Source organism: Meriones unguiculatus, chromosome 18 (genome assembly GCF_030254825.1).
Source record: "Meriones unguiculatus strain TT.TT164.6M chromosome 18, Bangor_MerUng_6.1, whole genome shotgun sequence".
In the NCBI taxonomy this organism is placed as follows: Eukaryota; Metazoa; Chordata; class Mammalia; order Rodentia; family Muridae; genus Meriones; species Meriones unguiculatus.
The window spans coordinates 5,838,672-5,863,021 of NC_083365.1; the positions used below are offsets into that span (position 1 = coordinate 5,838,672).

General features: G+C 46.2%; 1 protein-coding gene and 1 long non-coding RNA gene across 5 annotated transcripts in view; one reads left to right on the forward strand and one right to left on the reverse strand.

The window, feature by feature from the left end:
- Positions 1–7,979, forward strand: part of LOC132649006 (uncharacterized) — a 31,778-nt gene extending 23,799 nt beyond the window's left edge. Inside the window, exon 3 of the long non-coding RNA XR_009587389.1 lies at positions 7,303–7,979. This is a non-coding gene — a long non-coding RNA (uncharacterized LOC132649006). The remainder of the gene's footprint in view (positions 1–7,302) is intronic.
- A 6,532-nt stretch (positions 7,980–14,511) lies between these two features.
- Positions 14,512–23,804, reverse strand: Zc3h10 (zinc finger CCCH-type containing 10). Of its 4 annotated transcripts, XM_021654821.2 has the most exons (6): positions 23,734–23,804; positions 23,596–23,620; positions 23,268–23,290; positions 22,352–23,073; positions 21,521–21,584; positions 14,512–20,295 (listed from the first exon to the last, which is right to left on the reverse strand). In XM_021654821.2, exon 6 carries the CDS (start codon positions 20,241–20,243, stop codon positions 18,942–18,944), a length of 1,302 nt encoding a protein of 433 aa, XP_021510496.1. In that variant the 5' UTR covers positions 20,244–20,295; positions 21,521–21,584; positions 22,352–23,073; positions 23,268–23,290; positions 23,596–23,620; positions 23,734–23,804; the 3' UTR covers positions 14,512–18,941. The 4 variants fall into 4 exon arrangements, with proteins under 4 accessions (XP_021510496.1, XP_060227672.1, XP_060227673.1 ...); XM_060371689.1 differs by lacking the exon at positions 23,734–23,804 and having other exon boundaries at positions 21,499–21,584; positions 23,596–23,723; XM_060371690.1 differs by lacking the exons at positions 22,352–23,073; positions 23,268–23,290; positions 23,596–23,620; positions 23,734–23,804 and adding an exon at positions 21,838–22,331.
- Positions 23,805–24,350: the final 546 nt, after the last annotated feature.

Consider the following 24,350-nt stretch of genomic DNA (forward strand, 5'->3'; position numbering starts at 1 on the left):
CAGTCTGGCTTTGACCTTACAGAGATCTAACTGCCTCTGCCTCCAAAGTGCTTAGATTAGAGCTGTGCACCACCAGGCTTGGCCTTTTTTAATTTTAAATGTTATGTGGTGTGTGTATGTAGGCCAGAGAGTAACGCTCTGCAGTTGCCGCTCTTCTCACCTTCACATGGAACACACACACATGTATAGGTTGTGTATGTGTGCAGTACAGCTCAGAGGACAGCAGGAGGGACTTGGTCCCTCCACCTCGGTCTCCACAGACTTGAGCTCAGCTCCTCAGACTTTGCATAACAAGTACTTTCACCTGCCCAGCTTCTGTCAACCCTATAAAAAGAAAGGTGGAAATGGGCACAGTGGCCACATCTGCAGTCCGAGCACTCAGGAGGCAGAGGCAGGCAGATCTCTGTGAGTTCGAGGCCAGCCTGGTCTACAGAGTGAGTCCAGGACAGCCAAGGCTACACAGAGAAACCTTGCCGAAAGAAAGAAAGAAAGAAAGAAAGAAAGAAAGAAAGAAAGAAAGAAAGAAAGAAAGAAAGAAAGGAAGGAAGGAAGGAAGGAAGGAAGGAAGGAAGGAAAAGGTGGGGTTTGTTTTCATTGGTTTGCTAAAGATTCACTTTTCTTATTTTTAATCATTTGTTTGTGTGTCTGTGTTGGGTAGTGCATGTGTGTGCAGGTGCCTGACAAGGCCAGACACATCAGATGCCCCAGAGCTGGGATTGTGATATATATAATATGGTGTTGAGAACTGAATTATGGGTCTCTGGAAGAGCAGTGTATGCTCTTAACCACTGAACCATTTCTCCAGGCCCTTTCTTTCTTTTTCTTCTTCTTTTTTTTAAGATTTATTTCTTTATTAATTACACAGCATTCTGCCTACATATGTGCCTGTGTACCAGAAGAGGGCACCAGATGGTTATGAGCCACCATGTGATTGCTGGGAATTGAACTCAGGAGCTTTGGAAGGACAGCCAGTGTTCTTAACTCTGAGCCAGCTCTCCAGCCCTTCTTTTCTTTTTCTGACACAGGCTTTTATATCCCAGACTGGTCTTAAACTCAAAAGATCTCCTGATGCTCTTGCCTCAGCACTTTAAGTGTTGGAATTACAGACACAGACATGTGACACTATGCCTGATCCTTGATGTAGACACTCTCATGAAGATGTAAATACTGGAAAGATGGCTCAGTGATTAAGAACACTGGCTGCTCTTGCAGAGACCGCAGGTTCAGTTCCTAGCTCTGGTGCTTTGGACAGGAATGGCTCCCAGAGGCTCATATGTTTAACTGTATTACTGCTAGGGGGTAATGATACTTGAGAGAGATTAGGAGGAAATGTTGTCACTTGAGATAGACTTAGGGGTTTCAAAAGCTCAGGCCAAGTCAAGTGTGTCTCTCTTCCTGTCCTGAGTCTCCAGAACTCTCAGCTACCATGTCAGCCTGTGTGCCACCATGTCCCTGCCTTGAGGATAACGGACTTAACCTCTAAACTGTAAGCAAGTCCCAATTAAATGCTTTTCTTTTTAAGAATTGCTGTGGTCAAGGACCTCTTCACAGCAGCACAACACTGCGACACTAGTGCCTGCATGGCAGCTCACAACTGTCCACAGCTCCCGTCTCTGACTCCGGTTACTCCCATATGGGCTACTACATTCTTGTCTCTCTTGAAGCTTATACCAATTCCTTTCAGTGGAGTTTTATCTTTCCACCCTCCCTCTCTCCTTGGACTACACACACCTGATTTATGTATGTTTTTAAGGTTAAACCTAAAATCAAACATACTAAACAGATTGTCCTCAAACTCTTCAGAGATCTGCTAAATATGGCATTTAAGACTGTGTAATAATTACAGAGAAATGCCTAACATAAATCCTATGGTCTCCAAAGAAGACCCAGAGGGCACCACAATGACTCCTCCTGGATTGGGGTAAGGCTGACTACTGGGGTAACCTGTCCCCTGCCCCCTCATACCCCATGCCTAGCCTTCTGCCAGGGCTCTGCTCAAACTGTAAACACTTTGGGGTTGATTATCCCACTCTGCCTAGTCAAAGTAAGGCCAATTTCCCCAAATTCCTCTACATGAAAAGTCTGTCAGACCTGGGCCTGACAGCAAGGGGCTGAAGACCTACCACCACTGGCATCAAGACCATGGGGGCCCAGGGCAACTGTCTAGGTAATGAAAAAAGCTGTCATTTTAATTGATACATAGGTCATTTGGATTACAGTCCTAGTATAATTCATCCTCCTCAAATCTCTGGTGATGCTGACTGACCTAAACTCACACAAAACAACACCCTTCTCCCTCACCCGTAGTCAAGAGCGCACAGCCAGTCCTCCAGAGCCCTGCACACCCCACCCTTAACTTACTCCTTCAAAGGCTTTTCCTTCCCACTCTTTTCTTCTCATATCCTCGTACCTTACTACCTTACTAAGGAGAGATATCCTTTGCGAAATTGGCATAAATTCAAACTTTTACTTCGGTAGCAGCTCCCAGACACCCCAATATTGGTCTTCCTTCTTTCCTCAGATTCAATTTGAATACTCTCCTATTCTCCAAAATCTGAAGACCGCTCTTTATCACACTTCTGCCTACATCTCCAGCCCCAATGCACAGCCCTTAACTAGCCTCAGAGGCCTCCCACCCATCATCCAATCTCTTTTATCCAAGCGGTTTCCATGTCCCATCTCTTCACCCTACAGTATTCCCATAGTGGCAGAATTTTCTACCTAGTCCAAGACCTTCATTCCATTAACATTGCCACTTGTCCCATAGTTCACAGCCATCACACCACCCTGTCCGCCATCTCTGGCAGCACTACTCAGTTTTCAATCCTAGACCCTAAAGATGCTTTTTTTCTCAATACACCTGGATGATCCTTTTCAAGATCTTTCTGCCTTCACTTGGATAGACCCTGATCTTCAACAATTCCAAACATTGAGCTGGACTGTCCTTCCCCAGACATTCAAAGACAGCCCCCACCTTTCTGGTTTGCCTCCTCCTTTTTCCCTCCCACCTGCTTCAGTATGTAGATGACTTTCTCCTTTGCCTGATAGACAATCCGACACTGCCTCCTTCCTCAATTCTTGAAGTTCCAGGAGATACCCATCTCATTTCCAAAGCTCAATTCTCCTCTCCTCAGGTAAACTATCTTGGATTCTCTCTCACCCCAAACCATAAACACCTGACTTTAGACTGCCTTACCCATCTCTGCTCCCTTACTTCTGCCCTTGACAAAATCTGAACTGCTTTCCTTTTGGGGGATAGCCAATTTTCTTCACTCATGGATCTCTGCCTACTCATTTCTAGTTCACCCACTACACCAAGCTTCTTCTAGAGTTCCCTATGGGCTTCTTCCTCCCACTAACAAACAATTATTTAAACTAAAAAAACAAAAACACCCACAAAGCTGGACTCTGTGGTACACACCTGTAACCCCAGCACTCAGGGAGGCAGAGGTAGGCAGAGGTAGGCAGATTTGTGAGTTCAAGGCCAGCATGGTCTACAAAGCAAGTCCAGGACAGCTACAGAGAGAAACCCTGTCTACAACCCCCCTCCCCGCCAAATTGCTCTTTCAGCCCTGGCTCTCAGCTATGCAGGCCTTTCCATCTTTACACTTTCCAAAATCAAGGTTATGCCCTTGGGGGTCTTGAGACACTTTTGGGACTGTCCTTTGCTCCTGTGGCTTACCTCTCCATAATCTAGGCAGCACTGTCTGCATCTGGCTCCCTACAAGCTCTTGCAGCAGCCTCTCTGCTAATCTCTGAATATAAAAGGAGTTAATTCTGAGATCCCCCTCACAATCTAGTCCCACCATTTTCCCTCTCAACTCCTAATTTACAGACAGAACTCCAATCCCTTCAACCATCTCAGCTTCTATCCCTCCAAACTTCTCTTACTGAAAATGCTCCACTCACATTTTTTACCTGTTCCCCTCAACCCCTCATCACTTACCACTTTACCAACATTCCCTAGACCCTCTTCACTCCTGACCAGACCTCTTTCCCCTCCCTCTCACATAAAGAGGGTCCTCTACCTACTTCTGCCTACACTTTGTACGCAGGTGGCAGCTCTTTCCTGTCAGACATCCACATGCTGTGGAATATGCAGTGGTCTCAAACAATGCCATCATCAAGGAGGCCTCCTTACCCCACACAATACTAATCAACAGGCAAAATTAATAGCCCTCACCACAGCCTTCCAAATGACTAAAAATATATCATTAATGGTGTATGCAGAGTCCAAATACACATTCTCTGTCTTAACACACTGGAAGGAACAAGGATTTTAAACACAAAAGGCAACTCTTCATGCTGCCTCAAGGCCTCTCTTCTACCTTCTCCGATTGGCTTGATACCCCGTTGCAAGGCACATCAGACTGACCCCTCCACTGTCAGTAAAGACAGTGATGGAGCCCACATGGCAGCCCAGCAAGATGCCCTTTCAACCCTTATGACTCACCCTACTTCCCTGCAGACTACCAGACTACACAACACAAATACCAACACACCAAACTCTCCATCAACACAGGACATTATTTGCTACTTACATAAAATAGTTCGCTCTAGTACTAAATCCCTTCTGTCCTTTCTCCAAACGCACCTGACTCTTACCCCCAGGAGATAAAACTTAAACCTAACTCAAACCTACACCAAGTTATAAAGGTCTGAAATCATGACAGTCAGAGAAAAGGTACAATTTATGTAGGTCTGAGGATATAAAAATCTTAGTTGTGGAAGTTTGTAAATACAAGTTACGACGGTCTGGATCTGAGGGATTGAGAGCTTAAGTAAGTTGTGAGGGTCTGAGAAAGTGATTTATGGGTCTGAGAAAGTGATTTATTATTATTATTATTATTATTATTATTTAGATTTATTATTTATATACATGTGTCTGCAGGCCAGAAGAGGGCACCAGATCTCACTATAGATGAGTTATGAGCTGAGTTCCAGGACTACCAGGGCTGCACAGGGAAAGCCTGTCTTGAAGTTATATACATATATTCATACCACAGACAGAAACATAGATACAGTGTGATTCTTAGACTCAGCTTGGAAAGGAAACTGTGTCTCTTTCTAGGATTTAAGTGATGGATCTGATCTTGTCTCTTGGGCATTGTGTGGGCTGACATACCAGTAGATAAGAAGTGGCAATCCAGCTGTTTTGTTACCTAGTAAATGTTAGGACTCTATTTGTTCTTCACTGGCTGTCTGGGATCAGGTCCTGAGGTCTAAATGCTGGCTTAAGGCACAACATACAAGTTGCTGTCAGGACTGCTTGGTAGAGAGCAGACAATTTTTTGTTCTGTTTGGGTGTGTTTTAAAATATTTACTTTTTAAATTTTTATTGTTTTCATATTTTGTTTTTTTTAAGACAGAGTTTCTCTATGTAACCCTGGCTGTCCTGGAACTCTGTACACCAGGTTGGCCTCAAATTCACAAAGATCCTCCTACCTCTGCCTTTTGAGTGCTGGAATTAAAGGCGTGTACCACAATTCTTTGTGTTGAGGGTTGAGGGTCAGTGGACAACTTGCTGGGCTTGAGTTGTGGGCAACACTCACCTACCCACCTCACTGCCTGTGACATCATGGAAGAACTGTGTGTTGACTGGCTGGTCAGCTGCCAGTCTCATCTTTAAGACAGAAGCCCGTGGTGATCACACAGTCAGACTTTGACATCCTTTGCTTGGGGTTTGGTGGAAGGCAGGAGTTGGTGGTAACATCTGTTTCTCTGAGCTAATTCCATCTTCCATGTGTGAGCTAGTGCTGGGACCAGGCAGTAGGCAGCAGGATTCAAATTTGGCTATGGGACTTGTAAAAGAGGAGCTTCCTGGCTGTCAATTTTGTCACCAAGATATAGTGGAAGGCCCTCCAACTTTGCTAGTTTCAAGGTCAGCTGGGGTTTTTACATGGGCTGCAGCTAGTTAATTGAGTGACTGTCTTCTTAGAAGCATCGGTGACCCCCAGCTAAACCAGGTCACAGGGAGAATCCTGGTTGGGTATTGGTAGAATTTTATTTTGTAACATTATTGTTTCATTTACATTTTCCTTGGGTGGTTTTTTGTTTGTTTGTTTTGTTTTGTTTTTTTTGTTTGTTTTGTTTTGTTTTGTTTTGTTTTTAAAGAATTACCTGCACACCAGAAGAAGGCACCAGATCTCTTAATAGATGGTTGTAAACCACATGGGAATTGAATTCTGATCCTCTGGAAGAGCAGCCAGTGCTCTTAACCTCTGAGCCATCTCTCCAGCTCCATCCTTGGGTGTTTAAGCCCATATAAGTGGTCAAAATAAACACCTATGTTTTTTTTCATGTCATGGTCACTTGCAGTCCTCAGGATTTAGGGACTTGGGAGGACTCCATTGTCTCCTTTTGGTTTGGTTTGGTTTCGTTTGCTTTGGTTTTTCTGCCAGTTAGTCAGTCTTTCTGACTGAAGGTGAAGGAGGTTCTAGTAGGCCTAAACATGGCAAACATGGTTCTGGCAGGCCTTGACCTTCCCCCGTTCCTTCTGCCTTGCTAAACCATCAAGATTACATTCCTAAAGCTAGCCCCCAAGGTCCATTTCCTTATTTGGCCACTGACTCAGTCCTAAGTCCAGCTATCCAAGTCTTTAGTCCAGCAATGGAAAAACCCCCTTTTGGCTACCCCAATTAACATGTCCAATCAAAATTAACTAACTTATTCTAACACAGGGTTTCCCTTTTCCCTTTATAAACTGCCTATGTACCTATGGGCCATATCTGTCTTCTATCCAGAGGCCCCTCTGGGGCAAATATCCAATTTGTCCTGGTGGTTTGAGTAAGAATGGTTCCTATAGCTTCAAAGATTTGAACGAATAGTCATCAGGAAGTAGCACTATTCGAAAAGGTTTAAAAGATGTGGCCTTGTTGTAGGAAGTGTGTCACTGGGATTGGCTGAGGGTTCAGGAGCCCATGCCAAGCCTTCCCTTTAGGATGTAACTCTCAGCTCCCTCTCCAGCACCAGGCTTGCCTACTGTCACGCTCCCTTCCATGATGGTCATGGACTAAGCCTCTAAAACTGTGAGCAAGCCCCTACTTAAATGCTTTCTTTAAAGAGCTGTGTTAGTGTCTCTTCAGAGCAATAGGACAGTGAGTAAGACACACACAGCTATAGACCTAATCTCTCTAGAAACCAACCATACTTCCCTGCTCAACAGAAAAACACAGGACTCACCATCTACACTGCGTCCTAAATTTTACTTCCCTTTCTCTACTGCCCTGGGCATGGGCAGTATCTAGACCGCTCCGTCAGATTGCACGACTTTCTGAACCACAGTTCTCCATCTTTACCCAGGCTCTCCACACTCCCAGATGTGAGCCGACAGAAGAGGACCGAGACTGGAGGAGGGACAAGTGGTCTGCTTGCCAGCACTGCTGCTGCAAAGTAAGAAACTTCCTCAGCTGAAGCACTGTCTACTCACGGAAACTGAAACTTGAAACTCGCAAAGCCCAAGAGGAAAGGAAAAGGCTCCTGCTGAGCGGACAGGCTGCGCTCTGCTCTAGAGACACATTTCCAAATTTCTCCCCTTCCTCGCCCCACCCACGCTGTGAAACCTCAATATGAGATGTTGTATGGTGCACAGTACATCGTCACGACGGTTCTGTCACCTCTGGGACCCATGAGCCACAGGTTCAACTGCCATGCCTTATCAGCACAAACAGGGTGGGGCTCCATCTGTTGCCAATTCTGCGCCGCAGGCGCCACCTGGTGGTGATAAACTATAAGAGGCAAGGCTTGAGCAGAGTACCTACACTTCCGGACTTATGTATATAAACGATCTTTGCCTCCAGCGGAAGCGCAGGATCAGATGTGGTATTCGATCTCAGCACACTCTGGAAGACGGAAGGGGAGACAGGATTTGAGGACGCTTTCTACTGTACCCCTCTTCCCACTCTTGATGGCTCTATAATTGACTGTGTAATTGAATGCTGTCCTCATATGCTTTTAAATTATTTTCTCAGACCCATAAATCACTTTCTCAGACCCTCACAACTTACTTAAGCTCTCAATCCCTCAGATCCAGACCGTCGTAACTTGTATTTACAAACTTCCACAACTAAGATTTTTATATCCTCAGACCTACATAAATTGTACCTTTTCTCTGACTGTCATGATTTCAGACCTTTATAACTTGGTGTAGGTTTGAGTTAGGTTTATCTCCTGGGGTAAGAGTCAGGTGCGTTTGGAGAAAGGACAGAAGGGATTTAGTACTAGAGCGAACTATTTTATGTAAGTAGCAAATAATGTCCTGTGTTGATGGAGAGTTTGGTGTGTTGTTATTTGTGTTGTGTAGTCTGGTAGTCTGCAGGGAAGTAGGGTGAGTCATAAGGGTTGAAAGGGCATCTTGCTGGGCTGCCATGTGGGCTCCATCACTGTCTTTACTGACAGTGGAGGGGTCAGTCTGATGTGCCTTGCAACGGGGTATCAAGCCAATCGGAGAAGGTAGAAGAGAGGCCTTGAGCCCGGAGGTGATGTACCCCCCCCCATCTTTAATCCCAGCACTACACAATGGAGGGGGAGCAGAGGCAGGGGAATCTCTACGAGTTTGAGGCCAGCCTGGTCTACAGAGTTCCAGGACAGGCAAAGCTACGGAGAAACCATGTCTTGAAAAAACAAAACAAAAAGCCTTGACGTTATGCATACATGAAAAGTTAGTAATTGAGTTCCCTTGTTCCTTCCAGATGGCCGAGTGTGTTAACAAGATATGAAAGCAGAATGTACATGTGTGTTTTGTTTTCAATTTTTTAAAAAATGTGTGTGTGTGTGTGTGTGTGTGTGTGTTGACTGCTTTTAAGTCCCTGTCTGGTACCTGAGGATGCCAGCAGAGGGCATCACTCCCCAGCAACTGGAGTTACAGAAGGTTGTGAGCAGCAATGTGTGTTGGAAATCAAATGCATCCTGAGTGAGGTTACCCAGAAGCAGAAAGACACACATGGTATATACTCACTTATAAGTGGATATCAGACATCTAATATAGGATAAACATACTGAAATCTGTACACCTAACGAAGCTAAGCAAGGAGGAGGAGCCTGAGTAAGCTGATCAATCCTCTTTCAGAAAGGCAAATGGGATGGACATCGGAAGAGGGAGAAAACAGGGAACAGGACAGGAGCCTGCAACAGAGGAACTCTGAAAGATTCTACTCAGCAGGGTATTAAAAACAGAGGCTAAGACGCATAGCTAAACTTTAGGCAGAGTGCAAGGAATCTTATGAAAGAAGTGGGAGATAGAAAGAACTGGAGGGGACAGGAGAGCAACAGAACCCAAAAATCTGGGTCCAGGGGACTTTTCTGAGACTGATACTCCAATCAAGGATCATGCATGGAGATAACATAGAACCCCTGCACAGATATAGCCCATGGCAGCTCAGTGTCAAAGTGTGTTCCCTAGTAAGGGGAACAGGGGCTGTCTCTGATGATCACCTCCCCCTGAGGAGGGAGCAGCCTTACCAGGCCTCAGAAGAAAACAATGCAGCCAGGTCTCTAATGAGACCTGATAAGCTAGGGTCAATGGAAGGGGAGGAAGACCTTCCCTATCAGTAGACTGGGGGAGGGGCATGGGAGGAGATCAGGGAGGGAGGGAAGGTGGGATTGGGATGAGATGAGGGAAGGGGCTACAGCTGGGAATTCAAAAATGAGTAAATTTTAATTAATAAAATAAAGATTTATTTATTTATTATTTATACAGTACTTGCCGGCATGCATGAGGGCACCAGATCTCATTATAGATGGCTATGAGCCACCATGTGGTTGCTGGGAGTTGAACTCAGAACCTTTGGAAGAGCAGATAGTGCTCTTAACCATCTCTCCAGCCCCTTTTATTTATGTTTGTTTATTTACTTATTTATTTATTCGGCACAGGGTTTCTCTGTGTAGTCCTGGCTGTCATTCTGTACAGCAGACAGGACTATAGAGTTGTTAATCTTTTATATTATTTTGTGTGTAGAGATCAGAGGACAACTTGTAGGAGTCAGTTCTGTCTTTCCACCATGTGGGTCCAGGCCAAAGCAAATTCCTTATTTATTTATTTATTTATTTATTTATAGAAATTATCTGTGCTCACTCTAGCCTCAAACTCACTATGAATGACCTTGATGACTTCTGCTCCTCCTGCCTTCCCTCTGAATGCTAGCCTCAGAAGCGTCTACTCTATGGAACTTTTTGTATGCCAGGCTAACACTCTACCAGCTGAGCTGCATCTACAGCCCTTTGTTTGTTTATTTTTTTATTTTATGTATGTATGTGTGTATTTATTTATTCATGTATTGTCTACAAAGACAGGGTTTCTTTGTAGAGCTCTGGCTGTCCCAGCACTCGGGAGGCAGAGACAGGCAGATAATCCTGACTTCCAGGCCAGCCTAGTCTACAGACCAAACTCCTTATTTGTTTGTTTGTTTGTTTATTGAGACAGGGTCTCATGTAGCCAAAGCTGGCCTCAAACTTGCTCTGCTGCCAAACCTGGACTTGAATTCTATTAATTCATTAATTTGATACCAGGTCAAATTAATTTGATACCAGGTCAAAACAAAACAGCCCTTGCTGTCCTGAAACTATAGAGACCAGTCTGGCTTCAAACAGACTTGCCTGCCTCTGCCTCCCTAGTGCTGTGAGTTTGAGGCCATGCTGATCTACAAAGTGAATTCAGAACAGCCAAGGCTACCCTGTCTCAGAAAAAAATAAATAAAAATAAAATAAAATAAAATTTGCTTTGGTAGGACAGTGGCCCACACCATTGATCCAAGCACTTCCAAGGTAGAGGCAGATGGATCTCTGTTCGAGACCAGCCTGGTCTACATAGTGGAATCCAGGACAGTCAGTGCTACATAGTAAGATGCTGTCGGAAGAAAGTTATTAACTTTAAATTTATTTGTTTTGCTTGCATGTATAGGTACCATGTTTATTACCTGGTGCCCTAGGAGATCAGAAAAGGGTATCAGAGCTCCTGGAACTGCAGTTATGGATGGTTCTGAGCTACTAGGTGGGTGCTGGGAACTGAACCTGGGTCCTTTGCAAGAACAAATGCTCTTTACCAGCGAGCCACCTCTCCAGCCCCGTTTTATAACTGTGTCTGTGTCTAGGAGTGCACATGTAAAGGTGGGTACCCTCAGAGCATAGAATTGTTGGATCTCTTGGAGCTGAAGATGATTATGAGCCCCCTGACATAGGTATTAGGAATTGGAACTCATATCCTTAGCAGCAGCGCTCCTAGCCACTGAGACATCTCTCCAACCCCAGCCTTGAATTCCTTACCTACCTGCCTCCACCTCTCAAGTGCTAGATTTACAGGTCTGTGCACCTGGGACATGGCAGACCCACTGTTCTACTCAGTCCTTGTATTCATGATGACAAAATTCTTTTCCTTCTTTTTCAATGCTAGAGTTTGAGCTCAGAGCCTCACCTACGCTAGTCTAACAGCCAACCACTTCACTCCAGCCCTTCAGTGATATATATATATATATATATATATATAATTTCCCCCGAGACAGGGTTTTTCTGTGTAACCCTGCCTTTGCCTCCCTGAGTGCTGGGATTAAAGGTGTGCTCACCACCACTGTCCAGCTGGGTTTTTATATTCTTATCTAGAATAGTTTTTCTCATTTTTTTAATTTTTTTTCTTTTCTTCTTTCTTTTTAAATGCAGAGTCTCTCAATGTAGCCCTAGCTGGCCTGGAATTTGCTATATAAATCAGGCTGGCCTTAAGAGATCTACCTGCCTCTGCCTCTGAGAGCTGGGAATAAAGGCATGTGCTACCACATCTGATTTTATCTTACTTACTTTTAGATTTTGTTTTGAGACAGGGTCTCCTGTAGCCTACATTGACCTCAAACTCCCTAGGTATCTAAGAATGACCTTGGACTTCAGACTCTTGGCCTTCCCGACTTGGGTGCTAGGATTAAAATTTGGGGCACTACACCTAGTGTATGAGGAATCCAGGGCCTGCCACACACACACTCTAGCAACTGAAAGACAGCCACAGCCTCTTCCCAGACATCTTTTCCCTTTTTCTTTAAATATTTTTATTTTTAAATACATGTATATGGGGGGGGGGGGTCTATGTATGTCAGTGCAGGTATCTGCAGAGACCTGAAGAAAGAGTTGGATCTCCTGTCACCTGTCTGACATAGATGCTGGAAACTGAATTCTGTCCTCTGGAAGAGCAGCCACTGCCCTTAATCTTTCCAGCCTTGCTTTGCTTAAAACAAAACAAAACGAAACAAAACAAAACAAAACGAAAGACAAAGATTGTTGAGTGATGGTTGTGCATTGCCTTAATCCCAGCACTCGGGAGACAGAGGCAGGCACATCTCTGAGTTTGAGACCAGCCTGGTCTACAAATTAAGTCCAGGACAGCCAAGGCTACAGAGAGAAACCCTGTCTGGAAAACAAAACAAACTGTAGCTTTTTCCTTTATTTTCTCTTCTTTACGACTTTGTGGGTTCTTTAGGGTTCTCTTATCTGTCTCTTAACAATGTCCTCTCTGGCTCAGCTCGGCTCAGCTCGGCTCAGCTTCTCCTGGCTCAACTGTCACCAACTGTCTTTTCACTCTGCTAGCTCAATTCACTTTCAGCTGTCTTTCATTTTCGCTCTGCTCAATCTCTTTTCTTCTCTCTTCTTTTTTTCCTGGATCTTACCCCTTGCTATATCCCTCAGCCTCTTTTGGCTTTTATATTCTCTCCTGTTCCCAGAAGTCCAAGCGCCAACTGACACTGAAGGACATAGAGTCCTTTAAAGGGCCAGGCACTAAGTTTTTCCCCATTTGTTTTAGCTACTAACTATGCAGTTTCTAAGCTGCTTCTCAATTCTTTGTTTTTTGTTTGTTTTTTGATACAGCATTTCTCTGTTTTAGCCCTGGCTATCCTGAAACTCTACAGACCAGGCTGGCCTCTAACTCACAGAGCTCTGCCTGCCTCTCCCTCCTGAGTGCTGGGGTTAAAGGCAAATACCACCACTGCCTGGCTTGCTTCTCAATTCTTTCCAAAGTCTTGTCCGGGGTTCTCAGGTGTCTGATGTGATTTGTTGACCTCTCAGGAGCACATCCACAACTGAGATAAGAACCTAACAGCGACACTTCTCTTTCCTGTAACTTGGGTACTGCTTCCTGAAGCTTTTATATTCCTCACTGAAGTCTCTTTATCTCCACTTCCAGCTCTGTGAACCTTTGGCTTGCAGCCCCAACTTGGGCATGCCAGATGTGGTGTTCAGCACAGTCCGTCTTGCCTGTTGTTGCTCAGCATTGTGGATGGCTCTGTACTGCAGGAGACCAAAGTCCTGTTCACAGGCCAGTCAGTGGTCAGGCGATGAACGTTTCCTGTCCAGGCTCTTTTCTCTTTTCTTTCTTTTCTTTTCTTTCTTTCTTTCTTTCTTTCTTTCTTTCTTTCTTTCTTTCTTTCTTCTTTCCTTCCTTCCTTCCTTCCTTTTTCCTTTCTTTCTTCCTTCCTTCCTCTTTTCTTTTCTTTTTTGAGACAGGGTTTCTCTGTGTAGCCTTGGCTGTCCTAGACTCACTGTGTAAACCAGGCTGGCCTGGAACTCACAGATATCCTCCTGCCTCTGCCTCCCCAAGTGCTGGGATTACAGGAGTACACCACCATGCCCAGCTCTTGTCCAGACTTTTCTGGCTGGCAGAAGGCAGTGGTAGATCAGGCTCCCTTCTTTGCTCTTTTTGGGTCAGTGGCCAAGATTTTCAGAAGACCTCCCCTGCTCCACTCTGAACTTTATTAGTTTTGAGGATTTACACAGCTTTTTGTCCCCTATGAAAATATAAATAAATCCATGTCCCCAATGCAAAACATTTGTTGACTTCCATTTTGATGTTAATACATCCTTATAGTATATAGGCTAATTTTTTTTAATATAAAGGGAATGTTTCTTTTTTATTTATTTAATTTTATGTGTATTAGTGTGAAGGTGTCAGAGCCCTTGGAATTGGCATTACAGACAGTTGTGAGCTGCCATGTGGGTGCTGGGAATTGAACCCAGGTCCTTTGGAAGAACAGACAGTGCTCTTAACCACTGAGCCATCTCTCTGGCCCCACATAGCCTAATTTAATTCCAGTTTTGTTTTGTTTTGTTTTTTCTGGAGCCCAGTGTCTCTCAGCCACTGTTGTTCTCCTCTCTCATTAATATTAAAATTAAGGCTAACAGAGCACTCATCTCCCCTGGGGGTCTTTCGTCTTTTTTGCTTTATAAGCATTTCTTTCAATGTATGGATACATCTTTCTACGACTGTTGTATGGTATGCCTATAATGTGTTTCATATTAGACTATGCAAAGAATTGTTTCATTTTACTGCAGACATGTGTGGGGTCAGTCAGTCTTAAGTTGTACAGATATTCCCATAATAGCCATTATTTCCAGTAAATGTGTAATTACAGAAGCACTCTGTTCAGAACTCAAAACAGTTGCCCATTGAAATCCTGAGTATGTATCAATGGTATGGTGTACAACTTTAGTTTTCCATATTCTACAAAATGAAACCCATCCATCTACTAGATTTAATTTTCCCTTTCTTTCTTTCTTTCTTTCTTTCTTTCTTTCTTTCTTTCTTTCTTTCTTTCCTGTTTGTTGTATTTTTGGAGACAGGGTTTCTCTGTGTAGCTTTGGCTATCCTGGAACTCTCTCTGTAGACCAGGCTGGCCTCAAACTCACAGAGATCTACCTGCCTCTGCCTCTGCCTCCCTGAGTGCTGGGATCAAAGGCGTGCACCACCACCACCCGGCTTCAGATTTAATTTCTTTTGATATCCTTAGGGTTACTTCCAGCAGGTAATGGAGTTTCGTTATACAAAAAACAAGTAGGACAATCTCTTATAATTTCCTTGGCTTTTTGCCAGGTGATAGAAAAACTTTTCTTTAAACCTTTACTGTTAACATGGTATTTTTTTTTTTCATGAAATTTTGAGGCTTCTAACACATTTCCTTTCAATTTCATTTCATTGTGCTAACAGACCTGGCAAGCCTATATGAGACCAAATATGAGTGATATATAATGGATAGTTTGTTCTGCAGAGGCCATGCCTTAGGTTAAAAAAAAAAAAAAAAGGTAAAGGAGTTCCAAGTCATAATGAAAGCATTAGTTGGATTACTTATTCACCTATCTCAAATCTGTTAACTTTCCACTTCCCTGATCTCTTTTTCTAATACAGGGGAATGCCATGGGCTGACAGACTCTTCTACACGCAACTTTTCCTCAGTTAAGGGCCCACACACACTTATCGTCAGCCATTTTATGGGTAGGACTGCTGGTATAATTTCAGTGTGCCTTCCCTCTCTCTCCCCCCACCCCCACATATTAATTTGGAAACACGATCCTTGTCGTGTTTGGACAACCTTCACAGTCTGATGTTCTGGATGACACTTTTCATTACTGTGCTTGTGTGTCTGTGTGTGAACCTGTGCACATGAATGCAGGTGCCGGTGAAGGCCAGAGGGGTCAGTTCCTCTCGGTCCTAGAGTTGTGAGGTGCCTGACATGGGTGCTGGGAACTGACCTCTAGTCCTCTGCAAAACCACTATGCACTTAACCTCTGAGCCATCTGTCCAACCCCATCTGTTTCTTTAACTAAACAGTTCTTGGGCTTATCATAGAGCACTCATATACATAAATATCTCTAAAAAAAGACTGATTTTTATTTGTATCACTATATGCCTGCATACGTGTGTATGTGTACCTTATGTGTGCTCTGTGCTCTCTGAGGCTAGAAGAGGGCATTAGAACTCATTGGAACTGTAGTTATACAGTTGTAATCTGCTCTGTACGTGTTTAGAACAGAACTTGGGTTCTCTGCAAGAACAGCAAGTGCCTTTAATCCCTGAGCCATTTCTTTAGGCTGAATTCTGTACATGCATGTGGATTTTTGTGTGCATGATCACCATGTGCAACACCCATACACACTCACAGGGACCCACCTGTTTATCGAATGACTTAAGCACTGAGAAGAAAGCAGCTTCCAATCCCTTACACACACACACACACACACCCCTTCCTGTTGTCTAGGAACTAGCCTTACACAGCCGTTCAGGTTTATCACTGAGCTGCTGGGTTCACTTTTGATGTTGAACCAAGTACAAAATTATCAGCACAAGACTGTCTCCAATGACTGACAAACAAGAAACAAAACCAATTCATAATCTTAAGCACAGGTTAGTGTGTAAGCCACAAAGAAGCAAACATCTACTTTTAAGCTAGACTGCTCTAGCACCATGGAAGCATTAACATCCTCGCAGCCTGCCCTCCTTTTAGATAAAGATGCCTGATTAAAGAATGATCCCTGCCTTGTGTAATACCCAATCCAGAAGAACCCCCAAATCGCTGACCCAAATCCCAAAGCAAGTTTCTCCCCCACCTTTAAAATTAATACATAGCTGGGTGTGGTGGCGCACATGTCATCCCAGCGCTGTGAAAGCAGAGGCAGTCTGATCTCTGTGAGTTTGAGGCCAGCCTGATCTACAAATGGAGTCCAGGACAGACAGCCAAGGTCTGAAACCCTGACTCAGAACAAAACAAAACAATGTCCGTATGTATGCGTGCCTGCAGCAGTGTGCGCATACGGAGTGCAGGTGCTGAGTCCAGGTGTAGAGCCCCTGGAGAAGGGGTCACAGGTGGCTGTGTGCTGCATGGGGTGGGTCCTGGAGACTAAACTGAGGTCCTCTGCAAGGACGCTTTCTGCCCCTTCCTTCCAAGTGCTGGGATCACAAGTTTGTGGCACCAGGCCGCACTGGGCCACACTCCGCTGCGCAGTGGCGCACTCTCTCTGCAGTTAACAGTAAACACAACTTCCACCTACATATTCGTCATCGAATTCACTTCTTTGACACTTGGCATAAAGGAAATGAAGGTAAGATTTGAGAATTCATGCTGGTATGTGTAATTATATTCCTAACAATTCATATGCCATCTCTTTTAAAAATTCCGAGTTGTATCAAAGACAAATATTAATTTTAACAAGATGTTTCTGAAATCAGTAAATAGCATAGATAAAGATTTACCCATAAAAAAAAGTTGTAGGTGCCAGGCATGGTGATGCACACCTTTAATACCAGCACTTGGGAGGCAGAGGCAGGTGGATCGGAGTTTGAGGTCAGCCTGGTCTACAAAGAGAGTGCTAGGACATTCAGGGCTACACAGAGAAATTCTATCTCAAAAAAAACAAACCATTTAACAAGGTGAGTATGAGCTTGTGCCGTCCATACATACATAGTATATGTGTGTAGCTCAGAGGCCAAATTATTGGAATTGGTTCTCTTCCTCTTATGTGGACCTCAGGGCTTAAACTCTGTGCCAACATAGTTGGCAGCAGGTGCCTATTACCCACTGGAATCTTCCCACTACAATTTGCCCACATCTTGTCTTTAGTGCTTTCTTCACTTCAGGCTCATAAGCAGCTGGGATTATAGGAATGTGCTACAGCGTTCCCCAATTTTAAGAAACCCTTTTTAAAATGGCTGCCATTATCTAGCGCCCATCTCCAACCCCAGGTGTGCCTACCCTGAGTGATCAGAGAGCCAATAGGTAACCAGAGAAGCAATGGAGGAAGCACAACCCAGTATCACTTCCTATACCAAGTTTGCTGCGTCGTTAGACACCTGAATTTTCCCCCTTATGTTAACCACAGATGGAAGAAAAACTAGAGTTTAGCTAAAGTTTGGCCTTAAAGACCCTTGAGCAGCTTAAAACCTTCGGGTCTTGTGTACAGACAAGACAGAAGAAAGAATTAACACCTGTCCCATGTTTCGTTTTGTCCCATGTTTTGCTTTTGAAAGAAGGCCTCAAGTTACAATGGAACTCACCATGTGGCTGAGGCTGATTCTGAACTCCTGACCCGCAGGTCCCCTCCCCTTCCAACTGCTAGTATTAAGTGTGCCACCTTTGCCTAGCCCTTCTGAAGCCCAGAAAGCTTAAAGCTCTGGCCCTGAAAGAAGTGTTGGAGCAGAAGGATATAAACTGCCATCAACAGCTTGGAGAGGCACCACCACCTGTCCTGCTGTTTGAATAAGGGCATCTGTCAACTGCATAACACCCCATATCCCCATTTCTCAGTACACAAACCCTTAGTACCTGCCCCCACCCCAATGACCCTAAAAGCCCTGGTTACTAAGGAAACCTGGGAATAGCACATAAAGACAGAGACTAGAAACAGATAGGGCTATTTTTAAACTAGACTAGGTGGCTCCGTTTCTTTTATCCCACAAAGTGCCTTCCCCCAGACCAGAGCTCCACTTGGCCATTTTACATATCTACCCTTCATCGCTGGTATCTACCCAACTTACGCAGGCTACATGAGGGTAAGTCTTTACCCTTTTTAGCATGAGATCTATTTATGCTCCCATCTTCCCCAATAGCCATCTAAGCAATGTTCACTTCCTTTGTTAAAAAATAATGGTCTTTTATTTCTTTGGAAGGTGGTGGGCACTGCCCTACAGATTTCCAGGCCAAGCTAGGTAAGCGAATGTTCCCCTAGTCTGGTTGAAGTACTATGGTCCCAGCCTTCCTAGGGGCCCAGGAATAATTTTAGGCCCCAAATCGTCTGAAGGCTCCCATGGGGTCTTCTCTCCTGACTACCCACTTTCCCAACCTTTCCTGGCTCTTGGTAGGGAATTTTCCTCTCTCATACCAGTGCTGGAACCTGTACTGTTCACAAGTGAGGACAAGACCAGGGACATCCCCAACTTCCTATGAGAGAACAGTCCCTCAGTCCTTTCTTTTTGCTGGCTCAGTCTCAATGCCTGTGCAAGCCTCTGTCTGAGTGAGGCCTGAAGGAGAGAGAACACACCAGCATGACCCTGCCTCAGGAGATGCTCCTATGAAGTATATTCCTTGTAGTCTCTTGTCCTAGTTTCTGGGTGGCCCTTCAGACAGGTCCTGGGAGGGCAAGTGGGGAAGGGCCCCTTGACCCCAGCCCTCAGATGCTGTAACAGGAAGAATCCATTAGTCCTGTCAGTGTGGCATGGCTGTGATACGCATGCTCTGGGAAGCAATGGGGTAAGTCACCATAGGCGTAGTAGTGTGGCTCATTGTGATTCCTGCCAAGGGCTGGGCCATGGACACAGCCACAGGAGCCACAGGAGCCACAGACACAGCTACAGGGGCCATGGACACAGGTGGGGGTGCCATCCCCTGGGCGATGGTTTGAGCCAAAGCGGCTGATAGTGGCGTGATCTCTGGGTTCAAGTGTGGAGGTGGGGGAGGTGGAGCAGCAGGAGGTGCAGCATTGGTTGGGGGAGCAGCTGGAGCTCCAGCAGGAGCCACAAGTTCTTGCTGGGACACAGGACGAGGCTGTAGAGCCTGGCTGCTCAGAGTGGTGTGAGTCTGTGCAATGCCATGGTTAAAAGTGGCCACAGTGCCCACGGTGGGAGCCAGGGTTTGCTCAGTTGCTGGTGCAGTAGAGCTCAGGGTCAGGACCTTGGCCTGATTTCGGAATTGGGCATTTTGTTCCAGAAGTACCTCATTAGTGGCCAGCAGATTGTTCACTTGTTTCTTCAGCTCCTCCACACGTTTCCTGAGCATGGCATTCTCCTCCTCTAGCAGTCTGCACTCTACTCCACGGGGTAGAGCCAAGTTATATTCATAGGACTCAAAATGGAGGCCATCAGGAGGGCAGCATCCACCTCTCCGGCGCTTAGGGCCTGGTTCGTGGTCCTCAAAGCCCCTTTCAGGAAGGTCATAGATATCATAGAGATCATGGCGTCGACCAGGGGGAATGGAGCCTGACAAGCCTCCACCTCCAGTACCACCTCGAGCATCAAACTCAAATTCCCTTTGCAGGTGCCGGAACTTGCACTTGGCTCCTCTCTGACAGTCACCTTTGAGGAAGTCACGGCAGATAGGGACCTCCTCCTTACCATTGGGTAGGTCAGCAGGTGAAAGGCCCAGCCCAGCTGCCACCTTCTGCCTCAGCCGTGGAGGCAGTTCTCCTGTCTTCTTATATCCATCCTCGTCCTCCTTGGAGCCATGGATGAAACGGCAGTTTGGGCGGCTACACTCCTTGTTTTGGAAGTCATGGCAGAAGATAAATTCATTTTTGCTTACCCCCAAGTTGGACACCTCACTCATGTCTGGGTGGCGGTACCGACAACGCTTGCCTCGCTTGCACACATTCCTCAGGAAGTCTCTACAGATGGCGTCTGAAGCGGCTCCCCCACTGCCTGTCCCTGCCCCACTGGCCTCCTCACTGCCACCACCTCCAGGACCTCCACCGCTGCTGCCAGCGCCATTGGCATAGCTGTCCCGGTCAGGCATCCTTGTCCCCCCCAACTCAGGCTTTTCTTCCTTTTCTTGCCACTCTTGGTGACTGTTAAAAAAGAGAACTGAGTCAAACAGGGCTTCTCCAGAAAGATCCCACTCTTCCTGACTATCCAGTGGGGCAGTCCTCTGGGGAAACGGCCTTGGAGATGGAGAATCCAAAGAGAATTCTAGCTGGCCTGGATGACTTGCCAGAAGTCCCGCCCAGGCCCTTGTGCACCTGGTCTTGGTTGGAGTGATTCACACTTGCCTGGCTAATGGAGGAGGGAAAGCTGGGATGAAGGAGATGGGCCAAGGAGGGGGCAGGGAGAGAAGAGTGTTAGATTTTACCCTCCCTTCTTATTTAAGTTGTGGGAGAGAAACTAAAACAGCTGTTGGTGTATGAACAGGCTGAAACTAAAGAGTACTGTAAGGCAGGCTGTTTAGCTTTGACAACTTGTGGATGAAGAGATATCAGTAACAAAACCTCCCTAATTCCCTCTTGTTCGTGAACTTAGCTCAAGCCTCTGTGTATTTTAGAAATCCTGGGGAAGACACTGGCGTAACCAGCTACAGGGTAGCTCTGTTCCCCTCACAAACCTCTCCTTTTCAGAGAAAGAAGTCCTAAGCTGAAATCTCTACTTCTAGATGCCAAAAACAAAACTGTGGGAAGGTCAAGATGGGAAGGAGTTAATTTCACAGGAATGGTGACCTTTCTTTCCCCATTCTCCACCCCCTCCATGAAAAGATCCCACTATCAAACACTCCTCGCCCCATAAAAATCCTCTTTATTTATAGACTCTATAAAAGCTTTTTAAGTCTCCTATTTCCCAAGAGAGCTTTGGAATGTCAGTCCACTGCCCTAATTCTAGCCCTCCCTTCTCTCTTACCCCCTAGTAAGACTGGGAGTCCCTGCTACCACGTGTCTAAGCCTCTAAATGTTGCCTCAGTGGTATTCAAGCTCCCCCTGCTGGTCAAATCGGAAACGTACATTTGTTTGGGCATTAAGGATACCTTTCTTGATTTTCTTGGCTTTGACTTAGCCCATTCACACCCTGTTTCCTTGACTTTTCCTTTAGATTCCCCTAAAATGACAAACCAGATCAGAGGCCAGAGACACACAAGAAACTGCATAACGGGAAAGAGTAGAATAGAATAGAACAAGTGGTAAAGAGACGACAAACCCTTACTAAAAGATAAACAACCAGGTGAAGAATAAACGCCCTCCAAAGTCCCACCAGAACAGATAAGCGGATATGATAGCCTTCCTCACCCAATTATCACAGAATTAATACCTGAGATAGCTCAGGTGAAGTCCGGGGCTCCCGTGAGTCTCTGCCTCCACATCACTGCTGGGTTCTGAATAAGAAACAAAAACAAAAACAAACAAAAAATCGAATTTTTGAGTAGCAGGAGGAAAAGGCTTCCGGTGATTTTCAAAATTTGAATTAATTCTGACAAAATGGTAAGAGCATTGTGGCTTTCAGGCTCCCTTAAGACTTCAAACTTAACGTCACTTGTCAGAGGTCCCTATTAAGCATAAGGGCTAGAACCAACCAATAAAGGCTGGAAAGCTAGGTTGAAGAAAAAAAAAATCTTGGTGACACTTTACCTCAAGATGAGAATATAGGGATCAGAGTCCGATCTAAGGTTGGAGTTCAGAATACCCAAACTGAAAGCTGGACAAGGGCAACAAATGGCAGTAACAGTGGGAAGACGAGATTAGACGTGGGGGCGGTGATTACGGCAGTCCCCAACACCCTAGAGTTCACTAAAAGTCCTAGGAGTTTCCCTGGAAGTCTGGCTTGGCTGGCTCCGTGATGTGGCGCCAGCACTCGGCCGTGGACCAGGTGACTAGGACACGAAGGAAGCACAACGTGAGAGGGGAGGGGGCTAGGCGTGACATCAGGCTGAGGGGATGAGCAGGGCTGTGACGTCACGAGGCTGGCGTTTGCTCCTGAAGCGAGGTCAGTCAGAAAAGGGGCTCTGTTCTGGGCAGCAAGGAAGAGCCAGGTCGGTTTCGGGGAGGGGGGTGCTCCTGTGGCCCGGCGGAGCACAGCCGCTGAGCCGGCCCCGACTCCTCCCCTCCGGGCGCGGCCTCCACCTAAGTCTCCCGCCTCCCTCACCTGCCGCCGCCGCCGTAGTTGCTGCTGCCGCCTGCCGGTCCTCTAGCTTCGACAAAGAGCCGCCCACCCTACGGCCCTTCCGCTTCCTGCGGAAGAGGCGATGTTCTAGCCACCAGACCCGGAAACACTCTATGGTCCAATTCGCGCGCTTCCAGCCGCAGGAAGCTCCCAGGAAGCCTTGCGCGTCACCATGGCAACTCGACTCCTCCGACGCGAACAGTTGCGGCGTTCACTTCTGCGCAGCGGTCCCAAAAGCCGCCTCAGGCGCACACAACGGCCCACTTGTGGCCCCAGACACCCGGGGGCCGGCCCGCGCAGGCTCCCGATACACTCCTCGGCACAGCCCCAACCACACTAACTCCCGACCCGCAAGAAACACGTAACAGCAATTTGATTCTTCAGCTCAGACAGCGAGATTGATGGTTTATTGTACACGAGTTACACTTGGCCACAAGCGAACAGAACTAGTCCAGAATGACAAAGGTCCAGGGCAGAAGGCGAGCGGGGCTGTTCCGGTTGCAGGGAAGGCAGCCTGCTGCTCGGGTGGTCTCGGCGAGGGTGTTCCAGAGGCCATCGGAGGCGGTACTGCCCACAGGGGCGGTCCCAGGCCGACAGCTTGCACCGGCGTCCTGGCCTTCAGCATCCTTCACTTCTGCAGCCTTCGTGGGGCCAAGTCCATTTACTTGGACCTCTGCCTCATCTTTCTTCTCTTGCGCTTCAGCCTGGAAAGGAAAGCAAACAAGCTGGGTTTTTTCCTCTCAGCACCGAACACAAACGGTCACGAAATAAACACCATAGTTCTACTGTCCTGTGTTTAAAGACCTGGTTCCACCACGCCAACACCGACATTTTCACTTTGAGCTGTTTTATTTAACCCACACCAAGCCTTGCCCACCGCCCTTCCCCGTAGTCTTACCTGCGCATTCGCTTCTTCCGCCACTAGAAACCCGATTATGCGAGAAGAGAAAAAAAATGTTGGCTGTTAGGAATATAGGCTTGGGTAGGAGTATTAGTCACTTTCAGGAAGTAGGTTTTAACAAAATATAAACGCGGGTAGCAAAATCGGGTGTAGACACCGGCGAAGACCCTAATCCCATGTTTTCACACCCGTCCTTGCTCCACCGAAGGACTTCACGCTCTGCTGGGCTCCCTCCAAACCCGAACAGGAGCCATGGCGGAGAGTCACTGGCTGGATCTCCTCACAATTCCTAACTACCGCCCAAGCTCACCACGTAACTGCTCACCTTCGCTCTCATGGCGCAGGAGTTGCTAAAAAGAAGACAAAAAGATTACAGTTAGGTTGCTGTGATGATGGCAAACGCGAAGGCCAGATGTTAATGGATTGTATTCAAAGTCAGGAGACCCGGCACAACAACACTCACCAAGGAAGATGGCGCTAAGGCCGAGAGAGCGGGGGACGCCGGCCTACTGCTATTTAATGGCGTGTCTAGTGTCGTCACTTCCGGCGACACCCCCTGGTTCCCTCCTGGCGGCGGGGCTTCTCAGAAACGGTGACTTCCGGCTGATTTATAGGCGGAAACAAAATGTTTTGAATGAGATTTGTCAAGCCCCACCTTTTCTGTCCTTTACGGACATCGCATTATTTCAGCACGAGCGCCTTTTTCCAATATGGGACTGACAAAAGTAGATGGAAAAAAATAACCTCCGTCTTTTTTCTCGTTGCTTCTTGGCGTTGTAGTTTCTTGGTAAATACCTCCATTTTATTACGAACAGGTGTGGTCTGTAGTAAGAATTACTGGTTTTGAAGCTAGGCGTGGTGGCGTATTCACTTAATCCCAGCACTTAGAAGGTAGAAGCAGGCGGATCTGTGTGTCTTCGGGGCCAGCCTTGTTTGCAAAGTGAGTCCAGGACAGCCAGGGCTATTACACAGAGAAACCCTGTCTCAAAAAAAATAAAAAAACAAAACAAAACAGAAAAACCATATCTCTTCTAAGGGTGGGACCGGGAGGAGAGGAGGAAAGGGCCTACGATCGGGATG

What these genes read in the sequence shown, in the direction of transcription:
- Zc3h10 (XM_021654821.2), bottom strand. Translation starts at nt 20,243, where the DNA reads ATGCCTGACCGGGACAGCTATGCCAATGGCGCTGGCAGCAGCGGTGGA.